Source organism: Meleagris gallopavo, chromosome Z (assembly GCF_905368555.1).
Source record: "Meleagris gallopavo chromosome Z, MGAL_WU_HG_1.1, whole genome shotgun sequence".
NCBI classification, from domain to species: Eukaryota; Metazoa; Chordata; class Aves; order Galliformes; family Phasianidae; genus Meleagris; species Meleagris gallopavo.
Window position 1 is genome coordinate 75,973,232 of NC_139435.1, and position 27,506 is coordinate 76,000,737.

At 45.2% G+C, this 27,506-nt stretch overlaps 1 protein-coding gene across 1 annotated transcript in view; it reads right to left on the reverse strand.

Moving 5' to 3' along the window:
- DGKQ (diacylglycerol kinase theta) overlaps positions 1-25,248 on the reverse strand; it is an 83,518-nt gene extending 58,270 nt beyond the window's left edge. Inside the window, 2 exon segments of the mRNA XM_085214161.1 lie at positions 2,662-2,741; positions 24,934-25,248. Coding sequence (XP_085070287.1) covers positions 2,662-2,741; positions 24,934-25,144 — 291 coding nt within the window. The 5' untranslated portion in view covers positions 25,145-25,248.
- Between the last annotated feature and the right edge of the window lie 2,258 nt (positions 25,249-27,506).

A 27,506-nucleotide genomic window follows, 5' to 3' on the forward strand; every position in this document is an offset into this window, starting at 1 on the left:
ACCCAGAGGGAAGCTCAGGTCGGCAAGCCTGCTCTTCCAGCACGGACCTCTGTGAGCTCCAAAACCTTCTTGTTCAGTACCACAACTTGAGGATGCAGCTGCCACCCGAGCTCTGAACCACAAGCCACATCTCATTTTCAGCATTACAATCTTCACAAGAAGCTGATGACCTAAATCAGAATGTTTCCACTCCAGGCAACCTGGCTGTAAGAAGAAAAGCACTGAAGGCAGTTTCCTGAAGTCTACCTGCCCTTCCTGAAGTGGAAGTGCTTGGAAAGGACTACAGCAATGCATCAACCCAGCAAGGACTGCAGGAAAAACAACCATCACAAATGCCTCATTTCACTAGAACTACTTTTGTTATACTATCATTTCCATTTAAAAGTATAGTTATATAAAGAACACCCCCGCACATTTATGTGGTAGATTTAAGAGGCAACAAATTTGTAACTCATTCCAACCTAACAAAGGAAACTTGACATTTCACACCCACTCAGCTTTTGTTTTCATTGTCATTTTGTCCTTTGTTCAGATTTTTCTTTTCTAACAAATGCCTCAGAGTAGGCAAATACCTGTGAGGACATAAGGAGAAGAGTCTGAACCTGGAGCATTTGCAGAGATCTCACCAGTGAAACAAACCAGAAATCATAAGAACACAAGTGGGTTCAGAAGCCTGTGATCCGTGACATTCCATTTCAAAACATCATGATCTGGATCCAATCTGGAACAGCATGTGCAGGTGAGAAAGATCAACAACAGCACAGAAAAAAAGCAGCCTTAGGGCAGCTAAGTGAGTGAACTCACCAAGAATGATCTGAGGCTGCATGCAGACCTGACGTGTTTCTGTCCCTGGGGGCACTCACCCGACCCAGGAAGGAAGCCCCAGCCTCAGGAATTACAAGTTTCCATAGCCTGTCTGCTGAAAAACTATTCTCTCACAGTTTGGCATTAAGGAATGACACACAGCACGATGAGCTTCAACAATCGCCCCTTTCTCTAGATGAAATCTGAGACTAAAAAAAATATATCCTCATCTTGGGGTACACAGAATAATAACCTGCTAGAGGAAAGCATCAGGGAAAAAAATCCCATCCATGCTTCCTTCTCCATCAGATGTTTCCATAAAAAGACAGATTCAAGTTATCTGATAGGAGAAAACAAACTCCCCAGACATTTGATAAACATCATCGTTTGTTTTTTGCTTTGTTATGTTTTTGAAGCAAGTGGAGAGCTAATATTCACTTCGGCTGAGCCCACATGTGTAACAGCACCTCCCACGGGGAGGCTTCACCCACACAACAGACCAGGACCAGTGCAGCCTGGATGAGCATCGCGAGGAGGACAAGTCTGTGCCATCCTGTCTGGACGTCTGGTGCTTCTGAGGCACAATCACTACAGCTCAAGGCAGATTTCAGCACAAGACTTTTCACAGCTAAATACAGCAGTGATAAACTGCCAGCAGCTCCGAGGACAGACAACAGCACTCAGATGTCCTACTCCTGCAGCAAGAACACCTGGATTTTACCTGTAAAGAACACACAACTAAATACAATCCATGTGTTAGGACAGGTAGAAAGTGGGGATTGGCAAGGAAAAAAATCATACGCTGATGTCCTCGACTGATGCAGTGTTTAAATGTAGGATTTTCACCATGCGAAAGCAAAGTAGCAAATATTATTTTGAACAACATCTAAAATTTGCAGTAAATTCATAAAAGAAACATCACAAGTGTTTAAATGCCTATGAAAAAAAATGAATGCTTCTCAGCTGGCTATGTACCACTCCTCCAAAGATCCCTGCACAGTCTGAGTCATCATTCCTTTTCCCATGCTATAACGACTGCCAGCATTCTGAAACAGCAATAGATGCTCATTCTTAGTCACAGCGTTTCTCACTATCTGCACATCCCTTTACCGTGGATTCTAAATATTTCTCATTATTCCACTGGCAATGTTCTGTGTATCAGACTCCTTTTTTTTTGCCAATCTAAATTACATTTCCCAAGATGAAAGTGTGTGGGGAAGATGAAGTGTGTAGCAAAGGCTGAACTGCATTAACATCTAGGACAAAGCACATTAAATAAAAATGACTGGCTAACTTCCTGCAACTCTAGTTATGTGCTGTTTTAAAATTGTGTGCTTTTAATGCAAGGACTTTATTCTCTAGGCACAGTAAGCAAGCAAATTCTTAACATCAATAATCAACAGAAGCCAAACGTAGCCCCTTCACTAGGCAGGGAAACAGCATTTTCCCAGTAAGATATAACTACTGTTCAAAAAAAAAAAAAAAAAGTGAGTTATACAGAGTTCTTTAAGTCTGATACACTATGGTTTCCTGAGAGCAATGATATCCACCAGTCACCCCCCCTCCATTACTGTGAGATTTCCAGGTAATGACAGAATTTAAAATGTCTAGTAATAGCTAAAGAATGCAAATAATTGCTCTTCAAAGACAGACTGTCTACAGCCGCCTGCAGCAGGGAAGTTTTTAAGGAAATGTCAGGGTTTGCCTCTGAGCAGCAGTAAAAGCTTCAGTGATGACTAACACAATTGATTTAAGCATTACAACATCAGCCAGCCACAGCCGTACTACACAGATTACTTAGTGATAAATCTGTGCCATTATGACAAAAAAGAGACATAACAGTGTGTGGTTACTCACCCTTACAAGGCTGGGAGCAATACACGAACAAGGTATGTTGACATTCTTGAGGCACTTCTCGTGGGACATGAAGTTGCAAACTGTGGAAACCAAAGGAGAACAGCGGGTAAGTCTCTCAAGAGGAAGGGATATTTGTGCTGAAACACAAACAAACAGGAAATCAAACAAAAGCTCACATTTGGTGAAACACAACTGGGGACGTATCATCTCAATCACATTTGCTCTCCACCAGCTATGAGTACTTACACAACTGTCGTATTTCTTGCAGCACGTGAATTTCAACCAGTTTTGTTACCAAGATGCTGGTGATAGAGAGCTGGTGATGAGCAAGAGAGCTCATACAAATTCACTACAGGCCAGCAGCAGCCCCTTCTCTGCCACCCTCTCCTCTCCATAACCACCAAAATGACCTCTTAATTTTCAGGAGAGATTTTAAGCAGCTGACAGTCCAGAATAGCTCTTTGAAGTAGCCAAAGTAGATGGACATGCTTGAAAGCAAACTCCACTAGAAGTGCATGTGTCAGGAATAAATGGAAGGAAACACAGCTCTGGCCACACACAGACTGCAGTAGATGAAAGAGACAAAAGCCACCAGTTTTTTGTATAGCTTTGAAAGTCAAGAGTTTCTTCTTATTAGTTATTACTACTACCACTACTATTACTACTTCTGCAGCAGCAGGTCTCGAATTTCACCGGAGCTTTACTAAATGTCTTGTCAAGCAGAGATGGCTTTAGAGTCCTCCACCTTTCAGACCAGCTCTTCCAGTCCAAGTAGAAATACACACAGCTCAGGGGGAAGTACCTTCCCATTGCTTCTGAAAGAAGATCACTTCTGAGCAGCAAAGGCCAGCATCCACAGGAAGCTTTCTCACGTCCCTGCTTTTCAGAAGCGTGCCACACCACTTCAGGCTTCATGAGTAACAGCAGAAAATCCAACCCTTCTGCAGCCCCATGTGCTGTACTTACATTGCTGTTCCTTACAGCATGTGCTCTTGCCATCAAAAGCAGACCACTTCCTTCTCCTCTCCCTTCTGCAGCTCATTTCCTTCCGATTTCACTTTTTCTCATGTGCCAAGACAGTAATCTTAATGCAGGTTCACTTATTTATGTGGCTTACTGCCAGCCCATGCAAATAACCTTTACTTTTGATGGCACAAAAACCCAAACGACCCCTTTCACGTTCCAATGTGCTCAGTAGGCTGATATTTGCTTTTCACAAGTCTGCAAGTCAGGAAAAAAAAGGGCACTGCAAGTCACTGCTGCACTCAGACGTTCACTATTGGTGGCTGAGGACTGTGATCTATACAGCAATGAAAAGGGAGTGGAAAGAGAGGAGATAAAACCTGCTATGAAGCATCACATCTGTCTTTACGGTGGATGGTACTGCTGACTCAATGGTACAGATAAGGAGCAGAAAGAATCAGCAAAGAGGTGACCAAGGGGTGATCTTAGGGAAGTTAAAAAATGAAAGGCTAGTAAGGGAAATCAGCTAGAAGACACAAAACTTTGAGGGAAAAACAAACAGACCATTTAAAAGGAAAGGAAGAAGTAGTCTGTTCCATTCCTTTGCGTATTTGAGCTCTGACCACCTAACTACATTCAGGCCTACAGCAGCCATCACATTTGACAGCTTGTCCTTGTTGCTTTACTTTCTTCTGCCCAGAAATTGGCGATTTCAACCACATGAGATATTACATGTTTGCAACCCACAGCAAGAAGCCAGGTGGCCAGTGGGCACCATAGAAAAGGGCAGCATATGGCAACGAGCTGGGACCTGCAGCTTTCCAGCAAACACTTGCAAGGAAACAAAACACTTCTCCCCTGCCTTGGATGGCAGGAGACAGGAGCTGAGCACTGCGGTTTAACTCCAGCTAGAACAGCAAACCTTTGACATGCTGCACTTCGTCACACAGCCTTTTTGCCCCTCCCTGTCCTCCAGTCAGAATTCAGAGCAGGTTTCAAAAATGGGATGAGGAAAGAGGTCTATTTTGTCCTGTACAGACTCCAGCAATGTATCAGTGTGCCATATCAAGTGAGGGCCAGGTGAGAATCATATGGAACGCCAAATTCAACAACCTATCTTCTCCCACTTGCGAACAGGTACTTTTGTTTCTTCTTTGAGGAGATGTTTAACATAACTCAAAGTCCTCTGATCTTTTCAAAATAAAATGTATAAATTATGAAGTTAATAGTCTTTCACTTCTTAACTGTAACAGTTTTATTTATAAGTATCTGATTTTGCATTTGCTAAATATGAAAATGTTTACCACTTATAGCTCTAAAAGTAGAGATTCCAAATTGCTCCCCAAAGAGGATCAAGGAAAGTCAGTACAAAGACCCAAACGGATTGGCTCCTCTCCTGGAAGTGTTGTAAGTCTAACAGCAGGCTCCCTGGACCTACTCACACGTGTGTTTGTTCCCAAGAGCATTCCTCTCATTTCAGCAGGCACACACTTAATAAAAGCACAACCAAAGTAAATTTCAGTTCCCCTACCAAGCACACCCTCTTGAAGCAGGGCTTACCCTAACAGTTCCTAGACTGCAGTTTAGACCCATCTGGGCAGTCTGCTCCTGCCCACTTATGTTCCAAATTCACGTCAGAAGCAGCAGTAATTGGTAATGGTCTCTTCTTTTTCAGCAGCTTCCTCTTGCCGTGTGCTCCTGCCTGGTTTGAGCCATGTGTTTTGCAGCACATGGTCCCCTAGGAGCCATCACCTTTCCTGCTGCATGTGGCAGGTCAGGCTGAGTACCAGCAGAGAGACATCGTGCATCTGAAGGCAGCAGCACCTTCCTGCTGCAGGGAGCTCTCTCAACACTGCCCTGAACACACAAGGGACCCACAGCAATGCCAATAATTCCTGAAAAATACCACGATGCTTTGGCCAGCTGTCTGTCACAGGGGCAGCGTGGGGAGGGTTCGTTTCCCATCGTGTAGGGCAACACAACTCCTCAGTGCTGGCTGGCTGACTTGGGAAAGCACTCCTTTCATTCTGCACAAGTGCCGTAGCTCACTAGCTTGCATTGTGCTTACCTGAGCAATCACAGCTCTACACCAAAGCTTCTTCCAAACTTTCAGCAATGCTTACAGATGAATACTGGATGACCCGGTTGACTCTGTGGCTTATTCTTGTCCTTAAAACAAACAATAGCTTAGCCACAAATGGACTAGAAACTCAGGATTGTTTTTCCTAGCTATCAGCACACAAGTTTTTCATTTCCAGAAAAATTTAAGTGCAAAGCATTAAAGCCCAAACTACTCAACTCATTACTGTGAATATAAATAAAACTAAATGAAAAGAGATAATTCTCTGGGGCATCCTGTTAAATTTAGGCCTTGGAAGAAATCCGTTTCAGAGGGTTTACAGGATTGTATTGCCTGACATCTGTAAGAGTGTAGCACAAACGAAAACTCTGCATTCCCCTACAAAAAAAGAATTACACAGATAATTTTTGTGTGAAATAAAGCCTGCTCCATAACGCATGTGTGCTCAGGGTGCGGGAAGCTAAGCCCTTCCTTCTTAAAAATCTGGTGTTGCACGAAGTTGTTAGCAACCTGCCAGCACCCAGCTGCTGCAGACAGACAGTGCACGTGAACTGAGCTTCTGCAGTGGCACGGAGCTGGCTCTCCCTCATAACTTCTTGCTTTCACTTAGGCTTTTTTTGGACAGCCACACAATGAGCTCGTTTCGCCAGGCTTGTTTCTACAACTTTAACTTCATTTATTGTCTGGTCTGTATTGTCGGGTTTGCTCAAGGCTCACCCACTTGTAAGAACGTTCTTCCCCCTTCGTGTACTCCACAGTTATCAGCGGCTGGGAATAATATTCACATTAAAATTAACTCACTCAAAAGGTCTCCTGCAACACTCAGCATTTTAAACTCAGCTCACTACTGTCCTTTTACTGGTGTTGGTGGGCAACTTGAGCAGCACTGCTTAGTGTCAGGAACCCACTCTGATCAAGTTCACTGTTTGCCTTCACCACCCAAAAGCAGGCCTGTAGTTCATGTTGCTTTATTTCAGCATTTCACACATTCCCAGTGCCAGCTTTCGGCCCTAGAGTGGTCCTTCCCATCTGTATTACCCTGGTTACATCTATCTTCTGGCCAGATGTTCAGACTGACTCTGGCATTACAGCACTCTTTGCCTGGTCCTGCAGTTCCACCTCTGTGAGGTACCACAGCCTTTGGGTGGACTGAGAATCATCACCTACATTTTCCGGAATGTATGGAAAATGTGCAGGACAAAACAAAACAAAAAAAAGATGCTTCTAGTAGTTTAAATTGTGGACAGCTTTTGTCCAACAGCAAGTGTTACAGGCGATACCTACCTAAACACACGTCCTCCTGCAAAAGATGAAACAGTAGGTGGGGGAAAATGGAGGAAGTCCTCAGCCATTAACTCAAGTGCAAGTTTACTCTTTCTACTCAGAACTGGAATGCGTTGCACTCATGGTTTAGACTTGAATTCTGATGCACTCGTCTTAAAAACTAAGCACATTTAGAAATATACACCTGCAATAGATGTAGGTTGTACACCTTCCACCTTTATCATACTACACCATAACCCAAGATTCTTCCTCTTCCTTCCTTAAGGTCATCGTTGCACACTACATACCAGACAAAACTCATCTGTACTCTAAGTTTTCTTTCCCCACCCGAACAGATCCCAGCAGCTACCTTCAGAAGCACTTGCTGTTGTCTGAAAAAAGACACCACAAGGCCACTGGACCTTGATGGCAGCCTGCACTGGTGGACAAACTGAAGAGGCATCCAACAATATAAATATTTCCTTTAAATAGACATCATTCTTACAAACCCTTGTTCTGGACATCAGCAACTTAAATAAGGCACCAATAATCCAAAACAAGAGGGAGTACTTGAAGTGGCCTATGCTACCTCAAGCCAATACTGCAACTATTCTCTAACTGCAGGCAATTATTAAGAGTTCTTCAGAATTGTAAAACATTCTCCAACTCCAGCCTGAGGATGCTACTCAACAATGAACAGAAAAACCCTGGCATTTATCAAAACAAATCGCTGTGGCAGTTGAGAGTTCTCGCATTATTTACTGCTGAGATGATGTCCACCCAGGAGGGAAGAGATGAAGACGTCCCCGAACCCAATCAATGATAGAAGCATTAGGGTTCAAGTTCTCAGAGCTGCAGACTGATGCCAATTCATGTAGAAAGAAGAGTTGTAACAGGTCTGTCTCAGTGACTTCAATCACAGATTAGGCTGAGACTGAGTGTTGCTTCTGTACTACCTGATGACATTGTCAGAATCACTTCTGTCAAAGTATGTACGATTTCTGGCACGAACCTCAGTATGCTCTGAAGCTAACAGTAATGAAATGGAGGTAACACATTAATTTTTCACAGAAAAATGAGGCAGGAAGTGACCTCGGGGGCTCAGCCCATGTTCCATTCCTGACAAGTGCCAGCAAAACCTGCTACAAAAGTGCACCTAGGAGAGACTGTACACAGCCTGTGTGCACAGCTCACTCCACATCCTCCAAAACGCTGCTGTTAGGAGCCCGGTGCTTCAGTCTCCCTATTACAACACATGTGCAGCACTTCTTCTACACACTGGAGCCCTGAAGAACCACTTATTCTCCTGACCTGGCTTTTGTACAGCCGGGGATGTCAGTGAGGCTAGATGGTGGTTATTTCAACAGTTCCAAGGGGCTTACCGTGGGCACATTCTGACAGAATGCACAGCAGGAAATACACAGTGTGAAATCTTACCTGGTCTTTCAGATGGTTATTCTTACCCCTCTCCTTTCAGAAGAAAAGACTGCTCAGCAAGTTTAAAAACTGTTTTTAAGAGCACTTAACAACCACTGCTAGAATAAAAGAAAACAAACTACTTCAATTCAGGACCTAGAAAGGTTTTTCCAAAACTACCATTTTATTTGTGTTTGTAAGGACTGTATAGATTCCAATCCAGCTCTGCAGGGCTGCAGGTCTCAGCACAGTAGCAGTAGTTCATAAAGAGGCTGTTGAGGAGCAGTTAGGAAGAAAGGCAGGTCCGGAGCAGCTGAAGATGGAAGCCAGCTGGCTCAAGTCAGCGTAATAAAAGTACACATGCACACAATGTGCTGTGCAGAAGGTGTAGCTGCTGCAGTGTACTCAAAGGATGGAAGAAAGAAGGGCAGCTGCCTATGGATGGGCAGAACAAGACAAACAAGAAATTTAGCAAAGCCATGGAGCAAACTAGAGCTACAAAGCTGTTATGCAAGCCAACTCAAACACAACACAAGCAAACTCCAAGTCTCCCGAACAATGAATTGGTGAGACCTCAAGGACATATGAGGACCAAGACAACTGAGGCCAAGCCACTCTAACTCAATCAAAACAAAGTTTTATTTTGGTCAGAATCAGGTTGGTTGTTTCCTCCTCCCTTTTGGCTCTTCCAGATTTTGTTCCTGGCATGACACAGGCCAAAACCACAGGTCACCTAGGGGCTTTTCCACTCACCCCTTCAGTGGTCCTGGGTCCTGCAAACTGGCTGTTTTGCTCAGCAGGATCCAGAGATCCACTGATAATAAGAAGACAGTAGTTCTGGAGAAATGCCCAGAAGCCAAGTAGTCCTAGACTGGAGAAAAACACATTTTTTTTTTTTTTTAAAGTCATTAAAAAATAATAATGTATATATATCTTATTTTAAATTCTTTAAAAACACATTGGTATCAGACAGCCTGTACAAACAAGAGCACACGCTCCTGGACGAGAGGCTGAACTAGAAAGCATCATTCTCTTTCCAGAGGAAGTTAGCAGAATTAAATTTTGTATTTGTTATACAACTATGAGCTCCTTTTTCATTGTAACAGCTTGCCCACACAGACACATTGAGCGTTTTTGTTTAGGACTGTGACCACAGGCCAATCTGAATACTGTGACTATTCACTGAAAGGAATGCTGGATGCAACCACTGGCCTTGCCAGCTTATTTCTCAATTCAGCAGGAACATGCAAAGACCTGTATGCAGTACTGGTGCGCTCTTAGGCAAAACACAACCTAGGATAAGTTCAGAAGGCTGGTGTGCAATGCTTGTTAATGCCACCAGAGAAGCTGTCTAACTAGAGGCTATGGCCAGCCCAGACACTTCAGATAATGGCAAGGCAGGAATAGAAAAATCTCTGAAAGCTTTAAGAAGTCGGGCTTTAAAAGCATCCCCTTCTCCCACAGCACGAGGAGCTATGGGACCTTGCTTGTTTTACAGCTCCGTTAGACCACATCAGGATTCTGTTCCTCTGAAAACCTACAAGAAAACAAGACACCTCTTCGGGTTTTCTCGGCTTGTAATGAGCATCTTACACATCACTCACACAAGCCACGTCCTTTCCAAGATTATCTTACCAACTAATCAGTCATGCCTGACTCTGCTTTAAACAGAGCTACAAGTGTATGGCCTATCTGATCAAATGCATTTTCTGCCTGCGCAGTGGGAATCTTGTGGTATTTTACGTTTCCAAAACTGTCTACATGACAGCAAGCTCTATAAATAGGCACAGATACAAAAGAAATGTTTTTGCAACATCTAAGTCTGCAATTTCAAGGCAGCGCTTTTGAATTCCTATTCATCTGTATGTCGGATCTGCTGCTAGGAAATAAAGCAGCAACAAGTCAAGTGAAAACAAGACAAGCCATTGCATAACAAAGCAGTTAAATGAATTCAATGATATACTTGAATTGTCAATCACAACAACACTGATTTGGTTACAGCAGGCTTGCTTGCATTGTGGCAGCCTCACAAAGCCCCTGTGCTACATCAGGGACCTTTGGCTCTCATCAGTCAGCTGCAAACACTCCAGGATCTAACAACAAACCCTACTCTGTTTCTCCATCTTGCTTGGTACAGTAAGCCTGAACTGATAGATGAACTGAAAGTCCTCCACCTGTCAGTTAAGCATCCTTCATCCTCACCGCTCTCCATTTCCTGACTTCAACCAAAGCAGGCCTCCGACATCCCACTGTGCAGGCAGAGCCAGAGCACCTACAGCTGCAGAGGTAACAGAGACATGGTACTGTGTGCTCTGCTCCATCAGGACTGCATGCTCTGGACAGCAAATAACACCAGCACAGCAAGCTACACTGGTGGCAAAAGTGGCATTTCTGTCTGGTCAAGAGACTTTCACAAGTCATAAACACAATCAGCAGAAATCCCAGGCAGCGCACCAGCTGCACTCGTATCAAGAAAGGTCTTTCCTCTTCAGCTAGCACACTGAAGTCCTTTCTCATTTCACACCATTAAGACTTGTACAGTAACCACACAGCCTGGTTGAGTGCTGGCTTCAAGGAAACAAGAAAGGTGAGTTCTGCACAAACTTTACTCTCTTCCTCTCAACGGAAAGCTGGGTCAGACAACCCACCTCTGAAATTATGGTGGTCAACTTCAAAGGCACGTGGTTCCAGCACAGGAAGTCCCTGGCATTATGAGATTTTACAGACAGACAGATGACGGCTAGTGTTTAACTCACAGGCAGGATGCACCAATGCCTTCGCCTCTTGAGCATCAGGCCAAAGACAGGTCCACTGTGTCCCGGGATGAGATCCTGCCTCATCGCTGGGAAACCAGAAATTTCCAAGAGGACTATAGCACTGGGAGAGAACTTGGCAACTTACCTCCTGACAGCTTCCCTAGAGGTGCTCCAGAGGAAGAGGCACCCTGTTCACAACGTGGAATTGCACAGGGAGCCTGGAGGGATGCGATTTTACTCCGTGCTCCGGCACATGGCAAGGCCACTGGGGTAACTGTGACTCTTAGACTAACAAAGAAGAATCACAGTCTCCCAAAGTCACACTCAAAAAGCAGCTGTGAATCACAGAAATCTGCCTATCTGAGGACAAACAATCGACCATACCAGGAGCTCTTCCATACAGGCTGAAGGATGAAGCCTGCCCAAATCAACTGATGTCAGCCTGTGCCACTGAGCCCTGGCTTTTTGCACCTCTTCCAGACTGCAGCCTTTATGCACCTAGAAAGGGTCAATTTATTTTGGCACCTGACAGACAGGCAGATGACACCTGCAACGAAACAGTATTCATCTCACTAGTTATAGCAATAAGATGATTGAAAACCACACCCCTTGGTCGCACCAACAAGATCAATTCAATCTAAGCTGTTCATCATTCAAATGCAGTGGCAGTACCTTCTCTGAGAACCCTGGCTGTTTTTCCAAAAACAGCATGGCTTTTCCCACTCAGCTTTCCCAGCTTAAAGCTGCAAAGGTCTTGAGCCCAGTCTGGTGGAATGGAGAACAAACTTAATTCTGAGAGAGCATGTCCTGGTCCTACAGATCACTATCTGCCAGGAACCCCAGAAGGCCCGCACCAGCAGGGAATTGGTGTAGCTCCTCACACCTTTGCAAGGCAGACATCTTCCAATGGCACTCAAGTCAATATTTCAGCAAAGTGTCATAGGGGCAAGAAGAAAATCAAATAGTACCTGCCAGTTTAGACAAGAACTTCATCACAAGCATTTTCCTCTGACTTTGACTGAAATTAGAGCCTCTTCTGTCTTCTGCTGCAGACTGCATGTGCTATCAACTGAACTACAGGCAAAAGTGAACTAAGAAGGGAAGTGGCAGCTCTGCAGTACCTGTAACCGAAGTGGAAAGTCAGGAGGAGAGAAACACGTAATGGTTAAGAACAGGAGAGTGATGAGGAAGACTCAGCCAGTCTGCATGATGTGCACAGCAGAGTCACAAACACTGAGAGCACGGCTCTTGGCACTCTACAGCAGTTATCTGCAACAGCTTCTCGGATTTTAGGGTGATGCTTTACAAAGAGAAACTCTGTCAATTGTTTAATATCCTTCTCCAGCTGACTCACAGTTACTGGTCAAAACAAAGAGCTATAGCATTGAGAATAGAGGAAAACAACACCATAAGAAACACAAGGCAGTTGTACCCCAGCGTCAGTTTTAAGGAAACTCCACTGGAACAATCTGACATATACTGTAAGCATCCTTTTAACCAAATTTTCATCACACTTACGGAACCAGTGTAAATATTGTTAGTTTCGAGCACTCATATAGAGTGCATGGTTCCCTGCATCACTTTCACACTCCACAGTGTCAGTGTCACACTCCAGTAACTACTTGCTGAAAACTCAGGTAGACAACACTGAGGTCTCCTATGAAATAGAAAAAAAACGCTCCTGTTAATGCTATGTTAATGCATTTTATGCATAATTCAAGCCAAAATATCTCCCTGCTAGGAATGGAAAAATAACAGAATCACACAAGCAGGTTTTGAAAAGAAGAATTTGAGTTAAGCAAACAGAGCTGAAAGTAACTGGATTTAAGGCATGGTGGGGCTGTGTTTGCCACGCTGTCATCTTGGAAGTAAACTGCGGTACTGAAAAACAAATGTCTGGAATCCCTCACAAAACACCAAGATGTGGAGATGTTCTGAACGCTGCAATATGCAGAAGGGCCTCAGTGCAGCCTGCAGCCACAAGGCACATCACCAGGGGCACTGATGTGCATGTGCATCGCATGCACAACAATCCCGAATGAGTTTTTCTCAGTGGAAAAAAAGCCAGATTTCCTTCCACAACACACTGAAGTCTTTGAAAGAAGCAAGAAAAGAAAAATAATTATGTGAAACAAGCCTCATCCACTCAGCAATATAGCCAGAATGCAGGAGGGCTGTGGTCCAAAGGAGGTGCAGTTAACCATGCCTTAGAAAGCAAGAACAGAACATGAAGATGCAATTAAAAAAAACCCACAAAACAACATGAAAGGAGTAGGATAAAAACCACTGGTAATCTTAACTACAACAGCAGCCATCCACCTCCATTGCACACTTTTAATATTAGCAAAAGCAACAATTACATCTTACATGCAGGTGAAACTATTATTTGCAACCCAACATAAGTGCTCCTACTCTTCTAATGTGGGTAATTTCAGTATTACCTAGCACATCTCAACAATTTATAATGAAGAGAGGGGAAAGAAGAAAAGCAGTTGCCATGGCAACCCCATCTCTCATTCTTATAGGGCTCCATTTCCAAAATGCATCACAGACAGACGTGTACAGAACTATGAGATACAAGCAAAAAAATGGAGTTAGAAACAATTTTTATGTATATATGCAAAGAAGCAGGTTCCTGTGCCAGCTGGGTAAGTACACTCAATACTTTCTTTAATGTGGTTATTGATAAGGGCTGGAAAATAGATTTATTTGTGTAAGGCCAGACCAGAGGGGGAAAATAAAACATTCACGAGGCACAATTTATAGAAAAGCTCCCAAACCTAATGCCATTTTTTTTGAATTGCCATCCCTAACGTTATTACAAATCTCAGGTATTTTAAACAGATTCCTGCTAAGAAAGAGTGTGCATTTCATTTCTTCTTGAGTCACTGATGAGACCTGGGACTACGCTTACCTCGAATTTAAGGAACAGTCTCCTTCACATGAGTAAGTTCACATGTAATTCATGGAAGCCATAGAACATTGCATCTAAGTGGAAAACAGAAAGCTGCAGTGTCAAATGTTATATACACCACCCAGAAGTACATCATACCTTTCAGAGCGCCACAGCTCAGTTCCCAAAAAAAAAAATAAAATCAGAAATCTACCCCTCAGAAATTAAAATCATTGTTGAAGAGAGGCCGAGTAATCTCAAGATTCTGTTTATTCTGTTTTTGTTGTTGTTTCTGCTTTGTTGTATTCACTTCTCACTGAATCAGACCTTGCAGGACATGTTCTTGAGCACGCTTTGGCATTAGCTCTTAATTTATTATGTAACATAATCAGTGGTTAATTTCTACACACATATTACCAAAATATACTGAAAGATTTTTGCAGCTACCCACAAAGCTTATTAAAAAAAAAAAAAAAAGGCATACTTCAGCAAAATTACTGAACAAGTATAAGTGAATAAGCAATGAATAAGTACTGCTGTTATCTTTCAAGACCCAGGGGAAGGAAGAGGAGGAGGATTTACTTTTTAAATAATCTTCTTGCTCCTCCTGAACAACAGTGCTTGGATGAAAGATGCAGTACTTTCAAGAAATCTGAAGGCACTCACCGGAAGAGGAAATATTCTGGAACAAGGAGAAGTCAAAAGGATTGGAATAAGGCAGGTCCTAACTAGCACAGACATGAGTACACCTCACTCTTTTGAAGAGCATTTTTAACATCACAGTCCTCCACCTCCTACTTTCTAGCCTGCTCTGGCCAAGGATTAGGCTGGGGAGGTCTGAGCGGCTCAGCTGCCACTGGGAATAGGAGGCACGGGTTAATTCATTTTCATCACCACTAAAAAGAGAAACTGTAGCTATGTCAGTCAACAGTGCAGAAGCAGGATCTACTTTTTGCACCGTCCAGACACCAGGCACACATCTGGCATGTTCCTCATGCTGTAATCCCAAGCTCATCTAGGGGGGCTGTTGAAGCCATTTTTCATTAAACTGTTGTAATCATTTTTTCAAAGGGCTATCACTGGCACCGTGGCAGCTCTCCAGCAGCAAATGCAGACATGCTGCACCCAACTCGTGTGCGTGCAAGCCCAGCACAACTGTCCCAGCACAGCACCATGTCATCAGTCCATGCTGTGTCCTCTGTGGCCATCAAAAACTTCTGCATTAACTTGCAAGAGCACTGCGAAACTTCAAATTCCCTAAATACTTGTGAATATCCACAGTGACTGAAATCCCCTTTTCCAATCCTCCATATTAATGCTGTTTTGAGGCCAACCTGAAAAGGCTGTGTTTCCTAGGTCACACTGCTCAACACACACCTCTGTTTCGCACTGGAGGCTGTTTTTGTAGCAGGTAACCGTGCAAGACTTCCTGCCCTAACCAGTTTCCCCCGCAAACTGGTATTTGTGATGACTTAGACTTACTCTGGCACCCTCAGGAAGCTCCAAAGAAGATCTTTCACTGCAGAAAAGGCATTTTTTTTTTAACCTGGAGGATCCTCTACGGGTGCAGACAGGAGTAGTATTTTCGGCTCTATCCTTCAGATCTTCCCTTATGCCCTCTTCATACTCAGAGGAATCTTAGCAATTTCCTTGTATTCTTCTGCCTTCTTTTGAAGCTTCCAACCATGCAATGACTTCAGCACAGGGCAGCATTCTCCTTAAAAACCCTAAAGGAACTGGTTAGTAGGGTGCAACTACACTCAGCATTTACCATGATGTACCAGTTCTTATCTCCAGGCACTACAGAGAATGCACTGTAAAAAGGGAACACTCATTTCCTGAATTACATCATGAAAAAAACATGGCATTAAAGCATGAAACATTCTGCCAAGGTAAAAACGCAGTGAGGAAAAGAGATTATTTTGCTATCAGTTGCTGCACTTAAACTGGAAGTCCTATCTCCTTATCACTGTAATCTAGCACCATCCCACAGAACAACACACTGCTCCTAGTGTAACTCCAGAAGCTCAAATCATCCAGCTTCTCCCAAGCAAAGCTGCTTAGCAAAGTATTCAGAATGGCTTCAGCATTCTTCTGTATGTAAAACCTCCAGGGATTAAATTATGGTCTGCTGCAGTCATGCCTTTTTCCTCATTTTCATTGGCTTTAAAATCTCAAATGATATTATTTTTATATAGTAAGAGGCATGACCTGTATATCATACAAGTGGCATTCAAAAAGAAGCCAAGCAGGCAAACCACACCAGCACACAGTGTTTAGAATCCTAACCCTGCCTCCAAGCAGATCACTCAGACTCAAACATGGAAAAAGGAATAAAAACATATACAAAAACATAAACACAAGTTCTTCTAAATGTATATTCATATAAACACGTATATACAGCTGAATGTACATATGTGAACATACATGTATGAGTGCACACATGCAAACATGCACCCACATTCTCTGGGATTCAAGACAATAAAATTACTTAAAACAGGAAATGAAATTAGAGGCTGACTACTGCAATGAGTAACTCAGTGGGACTTCCACAAGTGGGCAGAAATACAGTTTTAAGGGAAAAATACTCTGGGCATATTTAAAAAAGAGAAGCGGGCTTCCAGCGAGTTCCTTATCATGTTGTGATATGCAAAGATTAGGTTCTGCTCTTTGCCTGGGTGTGCTTCTTTACAGCAACTGGAAGGTGCCATTAAGCAAAAAGTCTGGAGGAAAAAATAAAGGAGAGGTGATCAAAAGACAGTATTTTATCATTCAGAAAAATCTATATGCTAGACGTACGTCCTGCTTATTCACTGCAGCGAAGTCGAAGTCAATACGTTCTGGTAACTTATGTGTCTGGCTTCAACAGGAGTTGCAGATGCAGTTTCTCCAAAGGGATTTCCATAAGCAGGCAGGGACTTTGAGACAGTGCAGGATGGGAGCCGCTGGGCAACAAGTGGTCCAGAGGGATAACAAAGTGAAGGAATAAAATGCAGTATCAGAAACAGCACTGGGAGACAAGTAACGTAAGGAAAAAGAAAGGTCCTCGGGTTCAACCCGAGCCAGAGCTAAGCCAGGAAAAAAGCTGGCATCTGAGCAAAGAATTCCAAATTAAAGAAAGGTTTCTGGTGGGATGGTGAGCATAAAAACAACATTGTGGATGAGTTATAAAGCCTGTATAATCAAAGAGGAGGGAACAGACATGACACAAGCCTGCCCACTGAAAATAATGCAGGTGAATCCCTTGTCCTTGGCCTGGAATTCAGAATAAGCAAGAAAAGTGCTGGGGGGAAAAAAAGCTACATCAGAAATATTGATTGCAAGCTTCTGAGAGGAGAATGAAAACTAAAGCAGTTGCATGTCTTCCTCTATGGGACGGAGGTCTTTACAGCAGCATCTGTGCTCAGGTACTAAGAGCCTACTGCTGACAGCAAGTGCCTTGCAGTAAGGCAACTGCCAATGCAAATGGCTGCTTCATGAGGTTATCTCACAAAGGAAACCCTGGGACACCGTGCTTAATGCTACCACAGCTTATTTTAGGGAAACGTTGTAATAAAGGTAAAATCACTGCTAAAAGAACGACTGGATGACTAAACCCACAGGAGCACAGAGAGACGTGCGTCACTGCGGGAGAAGTGCTGCACTTTAGTACAAACTCCTACATCCCAGAACAGAGAATGCACATCTCCAGAGAGAGGGAGGCTGTTAGCAGAATGCAAAGAATCCAGACCTGACCTTGGATGCAGTACACAGCTGATAAGCATCACAGAGAGCAGGAGCAGAGGATGCTTTTGTAGTCAGGAAGCACTGACCCTGCTTCTGCTTCAGCCTATCCCAGTGGGTTTTTTTGTTTGTTTGTTTTGTTTTTTTTTTTTAAATGCTGTTAAAGCACTCAGATGCAGTGCTTGGGAAAGGCTTTACAGAGAAAACCTCAGAGTTTGGTGTGTTTGTTCATCAGGAATTAAAAAAAAAAAAAGAGCACAACAAAAACTAGCCAAGCATTCATCTCCTACGTAACTGCAAGAACGAAGGGCTTTTCAGAGCCTTCACTCAGAACTTGGGAACTCAACAGAGGAAGGCTGAAAAATTTTCTTGCAAGTGGAAAGGAACCAGAGGGTGTAAGCCTAGAAGATGATCAAGGAGCACCAAAACATGAAAGAGGTCTGGAAAGGAAGCCTGCGGAAAGCAAGCTGCAGCCCTCAGCTGCTCCACAACGTGATGGATTGCTGAGCACCCTTGGCTGCCTTATCACCAAGCCAGACCAAGGCACTAACAGAGATGAGATATAAAAGTGCCGTGCAAACCCTAGTATTGCATTACTGGCTTTGACACCTTCTGCAGCCAATTATTTCCTACCTAATTTAGTTTTTGGACTCAGACGTGGGACTCAACGCAACACACGGCTTCCAAGTACACAAACTGCACATCCCCAGAGAGATCCCTTTGCACCAGATGGGGACTTTGAGATTTTTCCCTGAATCACAGTCAGGGGACGTGGAGGAAAAGCATAAATTCTACTGAGTACAAAACAGCTTATTCCTCAAATCCAGACAGTAAATAAGTTGCACTTTTCAGTATGCTGGTCACTGTCGCAAACCCTGTTCCCCAACACCTGTCCTAGCTTGACAAGAGCAGAGCTAAGTCTTTGTTTGGACGTGGTTTGTGTTTGTTCCTCGGATGGATTCAGCCTAACACGACTCAAGTGAAGTTTTAAACACAGCAGAGACACATCCACTCAGCCACATCTCAGCAACAAACTCAACACCAAGCTCATCTGCTGTTGCTCTGAAAGGCCTCGCCACTGACAAAGGAATACACCACAGAATAAGAAAGCAAGTCCTGAAAATTCAGACTGATTTTACCTCCTTGCAGCTTTTATTTTAAGAAGCTCCAAAAGCAAGCCAAGCTCATCAGAAGACAGAATAATTTGTTTTTCTCTTGAACGGCAAGCATTAAGACTTTCTGGGAAATCTCATCTTTCATTCACTTCCTCAGAACGGAGCTGAACGAAACCGGCAGGGCCGAGGATGTTCCAGCTTCCCAGTAGGACAACAGAACTAACCAGAAGGGACGAGAGCTCAAGGGGACCACTCTCTGCCCCGCTACTATTTCCATATACCCAAGGAGGGAAATTCCCTGCAGATGGAACTCCCAGCCTCAGGTTGAACCAGGATCAGAGTGCTTACACACCCAAGCATCTCTGACTGCAATTAGTTGCAGCAGTCCTTGAGTTCAGGAGACTGCATTCGAAAGACATCCAGAGTGTGCATCTCCAGCTGGATGAGAAGTTGCAGTCTGAACTCCCACCTTCCTCAGCAGCAGTAAGACACAGCCTGGTTTGGCCGCAGCTGGGACATGCATATCCAAAGGATAGCAGCTTTGCCTGCAAGAGTCCTTTATTGTTTTTAAGTGAGTTTTTATGACATAAATCTCAATTCACCACTCACATTTTATTCTGCAGAAGCTGAAGTGTTATCACCCAACATCAGGAACAGCTTAGGAGAAACGAGGATTACTGCTCCTTGGAGAAAGCATGGACGTTCTGCTTAGAATACAAAGCACAAAAGAAGCCCCAAACAAACAGAAATCAAAGATGCCTCTTCCCGAAATAATACCTGACTTAATGCCTTTACATCCAGAAAAGTGACATTTTCCCAGTAGAAATAGGCACAAAACATACACAATAGACCCTGACAGTAATTTCCCTTAAATGCTCTAATGAGCATAAAATTATTTATCCATTTTGAAGTTATTCTCACATTTCACTTGCCAACCAACTCAAACCCCTTACACGTTACCTTTAGGCAAACTAAAACAAAGTGACTGCACATTAGAGAGATTCCTAGCACTGGAAGTATTTGTAGTGTCCAAAATGTGCATATTCACAATTCTACCTACACACATTTTTTAAAAACTCTTCTATAGTGGAAGAAAAACCATTGTGAAGTTATTTACAGGTGGCCGAAAACCATTCCAAAGCTCCAAACTGAGTTCTTCCTCAAAATAACTCAGCCACTCTTTTCAAATGTGTGACATTTGTTCCACTAGGCACTGCTTGCAAGAACTCAGCTCTTTGTTCCAAACTTTATTTATGATAAACCTTGTTCTTGCGTGGGACTGCAACTTCCCAGACATCTGCTGGAATTATAATACAGCAGATTGGGAACAGTCCTGGAGGTTCCTAGAGTGTGTGGGAGATAAATTCCTGACACAGCTGGTGAGGGAGTCAGTGAGGGGTAGGCACAATCCTGGACCTGCTGTGTGTTAACAGACAAGGTCTTGTGGGGGATGTGAAGGTTGGAGCCCGTCTGCAGCACAGCGGTCATGAGATCCTGGATTTCTTGATCCTTGCTGAACCATGGAGGGGAGTCAGCAGAACTGCCAGCTTGGACTTCTGGAGGACAGACTTTAACCTCTTTAGGATCATGGCTGAGAGGGTCCCTTGTGAAGTAGTTTTGGAGGGTGTGGGAGCCCAGGAAGGCTGGGAATACTTTAAGGAGGGTATTTTAAAGGTGCAGGAGCTGAACATCCTCAAATCACAGAAGATGAGCAACGGACAGGAGGCTGGACTGGCTGAACAGAGACATTTGGCTGGAACTCAAGAACAAAAGGAAAGTTTACGGTCTCTGGAAGGGTGGGCAAGCTACTTATGATGATTACAGGCATGCAGTGAAGCTGTGCAGGGAGAAAATTAGAAAAGCCAAAGCCCAGCTAAAACTGAACTTGGCCACTAAAGTAAAGGAAAACAGTAAATATTTCTGTAAATACATCAACAGTAAGAGGAAGGCTAGGGAGAATCTCCATCCCTTGCTGGATGCTGAGGGCAACTTGGTGACCAAAGATCAGGACAAGGCTGAGGTGCTTAATGCCTTCTTTCTCTCAGTCTTTAATAGTAAGACTTGTTACTCCCTGGGAACACAGCCCCCTGCACTGGTAGATAGGGATGAAGAACAGAATAGGCCATGCACAATCCATGATGAGATGGTTTTGGACCTGCTCCAAGAGCTGGATGCTCACAAGTCCATGGGGCCGGATGGATTGCACTCTAGGGTGCTGAGGGAGTTGGTGGATGTGGTTGCCAAGCCACTCTCAATCATTCTTCAGCAGTCCTGGCTAACTGGGGATGTCCCAGGGGATTGGAGACTGGCAAATGTGACGTCAATCTTCAAAAAGGGCCGGAAAGATGATCCTGGTAACCACACACCTCTCAGTTTTACCTCGGTGCCCGGGGAGGTTATGGAACGGATAATCTCAGGAGCCATCATGGACAATTAAAGGTCAAGCAGGGGATCAGCATGGGTTTATGAATGGTAGATCTTGTTTGACAAACCTGATTTTGTTCTATGACAAGGAGACCCGCTTAGTGGATGAAGGTAAGGCTGTCGATGTGGTCTACCTGGGCTTCAGTAAAGCCTTTTGACACTGTTCCCCACAACATCCTCATGGAGAAGCTGGCTGCCCACGGTTTGGATGGGCGTACGCTCTGCTGGCTGGATGCTGGGCCAAAAGAGTTGTGACCAATGGAGTTAAATCCAGTTGGCTCCTGGTCACCAGCGGTGTTCCTCAGGGCTCAGTGCTGGGGCTGCCTCTATTTAACATCTTTATTAACGATCTTGATGAGGGGATTGGGTGCAAGTAAGTTTGCAGATGACACCAGTATGGGAGGGAAAATTGATCTGTCCGAGGGGAGAAAGGCACTACAGAGGAACTTGGACAGATTGGATCGATGGCCAAGGCAAACTGTTTGATTTCAATAGGGCCAAGTGTCAGGTCCTGCATTTTGCTCACAACAACCCCAGGCAACCCTACAGGCTTGGGGAGGAGTGGCTGCAAAGCTGCCTGATGGAGAGGGACCTTGGTGTTCTGATGGGCTGAATATGAGCCAGCACTGTGCCCAGGTGGCCAAGAAGGCCAATGGCATCCTGGCTGGTATCAGGAATGGAGTGGCGAGCAGGACCAGGGAAGTCATCCTACCCCTGTACTCGGCACTAGTGAGGCCTCACCTCGAGTGCTGCGTTCAGTTTTGGGCACCTCAGTACAGAAAGGACACAGAGGTGCTGCAGCGGGGCCGGAGAAGGACAACAAGGCTGGGGAAGGGCTTGGAGAATATGGCCTGCAAGGAGAGACTGAAGGAACTGGGGATGTTCAAGCTGGGGAAGAGAAGGCTGAGGGGAGATCCTACTGCTCTCTGCCAGTACCTGAAAGGTGCTTACAGCAGAGCAGGGCTGGTCTCTTCTCATTGCTGACAGCTGACAGGACGAGGGGAAATGGCCTCAAGTTGCACCAGGGTAAGTTTAGGTTGGGTATCAGGAGACACTTCTTTACAGAAGGGGTTGTTGAGCACTGCAATGGGCTGCACAGGGAGGTGGTTGAGTCACCGACCGTTTGGATGTGTTTAAAAACCGTTTGGATGTGGTGCTCAGGACATGATTTAGCAGAGGGCTGTTAGAGTTAGGGTAGGATGGTTGGGCTGTGGTTGGACTCCATGATCTTTAAGGTCTTCTCCAACCTGAGCAATTCTATGATTCTATGATTCTATGCACTCAAACTATGTATGCATAGAACTTACAGGGTGCACACACACACGCGTAGAAACCCAGTCACACTGCTTCTTCCTTGCTGAGCCCGAGGAAATTTAAAACCTACTCAAAAGTGAAATAACCAGGCTCTGGAAAGCAAAAGCAATATAAGAGAGAGGAATATAAGAGAGTCATTGTTCACATTACAATCCACTTATCACGTTACATCACTTATTCTTTCACATACACACATTTATCAAAGGAAGTGACAGCTACAGAGAGTAAAGTGGCAACAAAGATAAAGAGTCGTTTAGAAAGGACTTATGGAAAACAAATCTGAAGAAAAAAATAAAAAAAGAAAGTCCAGTTGACTGAGATTACAATAAGTCTGTGCACATAATACAGGGACATTTTCAGAGCCAAATGGACATGGTCCATGTGAGAATCTTCAACCTAAAACACATTTAAAGAAATACTTGCATTGTTCTAGCAAAAGAGCTGCAGTTCTCTGCAGGATTGCTTCCTTTCACATGTATAGCTCTGCAATAGCCCAATAGGCTCCTCACTGCAGAAATGAGCTTTCCTCTACATCAGAGGCATTAGGTGCAGGATGCTCCAGAGCAGCAACAGAAGTGGTTTAGTGGGCGGTGGTGATGGTTTGGTGGTTGGACTTGATGGTATTAGAGGTCTTCTCCAACTTTAGTGACTCTTACCAATCTGTGGGTGGGCATGATGCTAGTCCTTCCAATATCTGAAGGGAGCGTATAAACAGGAGGGAGAATGGTTGTTTACAAGGGTGGATAGTGACGGACAAAGGGGAATGGTTTTAAACTGAGATGTTGCTCTGGGCAGCCTGGTCTGCTGGTTGGCGACCCTGCCCATGGCAGGGGGGTTGAAACCAGATGATCATTGTGGTCCTTTTCAACCCAGGCTATTCTACGATCTGTGATTCTGATGAGCTGACTCTTGGACTTCATGATCTTAGAGGTCTTCTCTAACCTTACTGATTCTGTAACATATGAAAAGTATCAGAGCATCTCTCTTACGTATTGTTCAGGCAGTGCAATAAAAAAACCCGAGAGAACCACTCATTGTGGCCTGCACGGCTGTGTACACGTTAAGAATTCATTATGCTTTCCTGCACGTTGCTAAATAGCCACATAACCCATGTGAGCACATGCCAGTCAGTGCTCAGGAATGGGCAGGCTTACTAAAAAACTCCCCAGACCAGGTAATTCACTGTCTTGGTTTCAGCTGAGACAGTGTCAAGAGCACACCGATGTTCTGGTTGTAGTTGAGTGATGGGAGTGTGCCCAAGGCCAGGACGCTCAGCAGGGAAAAGCTGCTGCAGTGATGAGCTGTGAGAGAAGGGGGTTATTCCATACAACGGGCATCATGCAGAAGCCTATCAGGCTGAGCACTTGGAGATGTAGGATTTGGAAGACAAGCTGCAGCCAGTTTACCTGCAGAACGGCCATTCACACAGTTCCAAAAAGGAGTCCAAATAAAGCAGAGATCAGCTCAGCTGCAATTACACCTGTAAGCTTTGTTCCTCTGCAGATAAGAAAGAGCAGATAGCTGTAACCCACCATGTTTTTCAAGCTGCTGAAAGCAATTCCTTCCGTAAAAGCAGGGTGGGTTATTTTTTTAACCAACGTGGCACTCCTAGAGGTCACCCTTTTATTACTTTCCAAAGAACTGTGATCAAATTCCACCAGTCGTGCAAATGTGGCAAGGAGGTAAACACTGTAAACAAGTTCTCTTTAATATCACCCAGGAAAACGCATCAGTAACCGGCTCACAACTCCCGAGCTGCCACCAAGGCGGGCGCGCGGCTGTACAACGCAGCCAGCGTTAGCAAGCGGCACATCGGGATGCTGCGAGGTTTGTCATTTTGTTGTTATCGTTATCAGAGAAGCGCAGAAGCAGATGCAGAAGTCTGAAAACAGCAAAAGGAAAGAAGGGAGGGCTGATCGCACGGCCGGCAGAACAGCAGAGCGAGGTCAGGTGCTGGCTTGGCCGCCCGGGCAGCGCTCAGAGCCCCGCGAGAGGGAAGGGAAGCATCGGAGAGCATTGGGAAGCAGGGTTTGATTGCGGGCGGCCCTGCGCGGAGCCGGGGCTGCTTCCAGCGGCTGGGTGCGCTTTCCCAACTATGAAAACACCCCAAATCGCAGCCAGAGCGAGAAGAATTCGGGGGATTTTTAAGGCACAGACGGACACACACACGGGGGCAAGGACAACGGGTGGGTGGCGATGGACGCGGAGCGGCGGCGCGGAGCCCCGCTCGCCCCGTGCCGGCACGCGTGGCACCGCCGGCGGCTCGCAGCCGATGCCCCTCCGCGTCCAACCGACCTCCCGAAGGGCCGCCCCGCCCGCACTTACCCTCGCATTGGTAACCGGCCAGCCCCCAGATGAAATCGGTGCAGTAGTGGCAGAAGGTGGGCTTGGTGAGGGTCACCCTGCGGAAGCTGTGACCCGGCGGGATGGCGGACGACGAGGAGGACGACGACGAAGACGAGACGCGGCCCCGCCCGCTCATCACTGGGCTAGAGGCCGGGCTGCCGCTAAGAAGCGAGCGAGCCCCGTCCGCCATGCCCGCTCCTGGACGCACGGCAGCGGCCGCGGCAACAGCCGCCGCTCGGCTCGCTTCCGCCCGGAGCGGCGGCGGCGGCGGCAGCGGGGGGGCGGGAGGCGGAGGGTGGCGGGCGGAGGCGTCGCCGCGCTGGGCCTCGCGGAGCGGAGCTGTGCTGCCCCCTGCCGGCCGCCAGGCAGCGCCTGCGACGGGACCTGCCGGGAAACTTTGGATAAGCCGAGCAGCGGGTTTTATCCACGCGTTGCTCTTCTTCCCTGCCTCTGAAACGTTTCCTTTTATATTGCTGTTAAACAGCAGGTTCGAGCGGGCTCCGGAGAAGGTCATGAGGTTCAAAATATCCAGGAGCAAGGTGTTGTTGCAACAATCCCTGCTACCGATATCAGCCAGGTGATGTAAGGATGGAGCTTGGCCCTCCCAAAAAAAGTCCTGGCGTTACGGGGGGCAGCTGGACATGTGCCTCGCAGCCCAGAAAGCCAACCATACCTTGGGCTGCATCAAAAGAAGTGTGGCCAGCAGGGCGAGGGAGAACCTGCCCATCCACTCTGTGCTGGTGAGAGCTCACCTGGAGCATTGCATGGGGAGTCCTCAGAACAGGAGAGACGTGGGGCTGCTGGAGCGTGTCCAGAGGAAGGCCACAGAAACGATCCACAGGGTGGAACAGCTCCCCTACGAGGACAGGCTGAGAGATGGGGCTGTGCAGCATGGAGAAGGGGAAGAGCATTGATAAACTGGAGTAAGTTCGGTGGAGAACTACCAGGATGCTTGGGGCTGGAGCACTTATCCTGGCAGGAAAGGTGAAGGAACAGGAACTGCTCATCCTTCAAAGGGTCCTCGTGGAAGTTCCCTATCGATAGTGAGGCTTCTGAGGAGATTTAGCAAGGCTCTTTACAGTGATGTGTGCTGGGAGGACAAGAGAAAATAGGGCTAATTTCAAACAAAAGGCTCTCAGTCTGGATATAAGAACAAACCTTCCCTCTGCGAAGACATTCCATCAGAGGAGCGGGTTATCTGCAGAGCTTATGCCCTGTTTTTGGAACTTTTCAAGACATGGGCAAACTGGTTTGACCTCATTTGCAAGGTCACGAATTAGAGTAGGAGAGAGCTCCGATGATCCTGGGATCCTGTTTTTCAGAATGTTACACTCAGCCATTTGAAATCTGAATGGAGCTCAGTACACATGCAAGCACCATCTCTTAGGGGTATGGCTATGTTGTCATTTGCTATCAGCTAATGTAGTTCCTCAGGTTTTAACTCTGTGTATACCAGACATTCACACAGGCCACTTGAATTCAGAGAAACCACAGATATGATTAAATTCCAGTTGAACATGGAGAAGGGGAACCAAGACTAACAGAGTCTGTGCAGCCTGACATCTGCATGCCTTGACCCCTTCTTACTGTATTTCTGTGCTTTCAAACAAGCTGAGTATGACTGTATCAGAAAGTTAATCTTTGACAGCAATTCCAACATTCATTAAAAAAGAAAAAGAAAAAAAGAAAAAAAAGTTGCATTTAGATTAGAAGTAGCAGTAGTATTTTTTAGATGGAATTTAGATGTGCTGTTTGCCAGGTTTGTTCTTTGGGACTTTGTTCCTCATTCAGGAGCGGAAACCCTTTCCCTATTTGCTCAACCCATGTCATTTTACACCCACCTACATACAGACACCTCTTCTTTTTTTTTTTTCAAGACCTTGTCTACAGAGCATCCCGCCTCTCCCATTCCGCTAGCCTGTCCTGCATTTCTCTTTCCCATGGATTTTGCACTTTAACAGTCTTTTGTACTGATCAAAGGACAGAGACTCAGGAGTTGGGAAGCTGAAGCTCCTGTGAACAACTCTTTCCTGTGATCAGGGAAATAACACTGAGCTGCATCAGAACTTGGCCCCAACTCAAAAGCTTGGGGAGGTAATTAACACATCTTTTTATAGAAATGTGGAAATCCATTTAGGGAACAGCAATTCAAATATGTTACCATTGCAGGATTTTCAGTTTCTGTGCTAGAAGCCACCTGTAGAATGCTAGTTTTTATCTAAATATTTAAATGACCAAATAAGATTTTGGATAGTTTTTCATGTCAAACTCCTCAGACACATATTTAAATGCTGTAACACGTAGGTATTTATGGCTTACATTTGTCGTGTTTTAACTTCCATTCTGTTTCCTGAGAAGGCAGCCTAACCAGTCAAAACAACCTAAAGCATTTAATTGTCCTCAGCCACGTCTGTTTCCACCTTTGCTGCCAGCAGCCATGGATCCTGGCAGCATTTGAAGGGCAGCCATTCTTTCCTTTTCACATGTACAACGAGGACACAGTCCTCAACAGCTGAGAAGAGTAAGGTAAGGAATTATTACCAGAGCTGTCA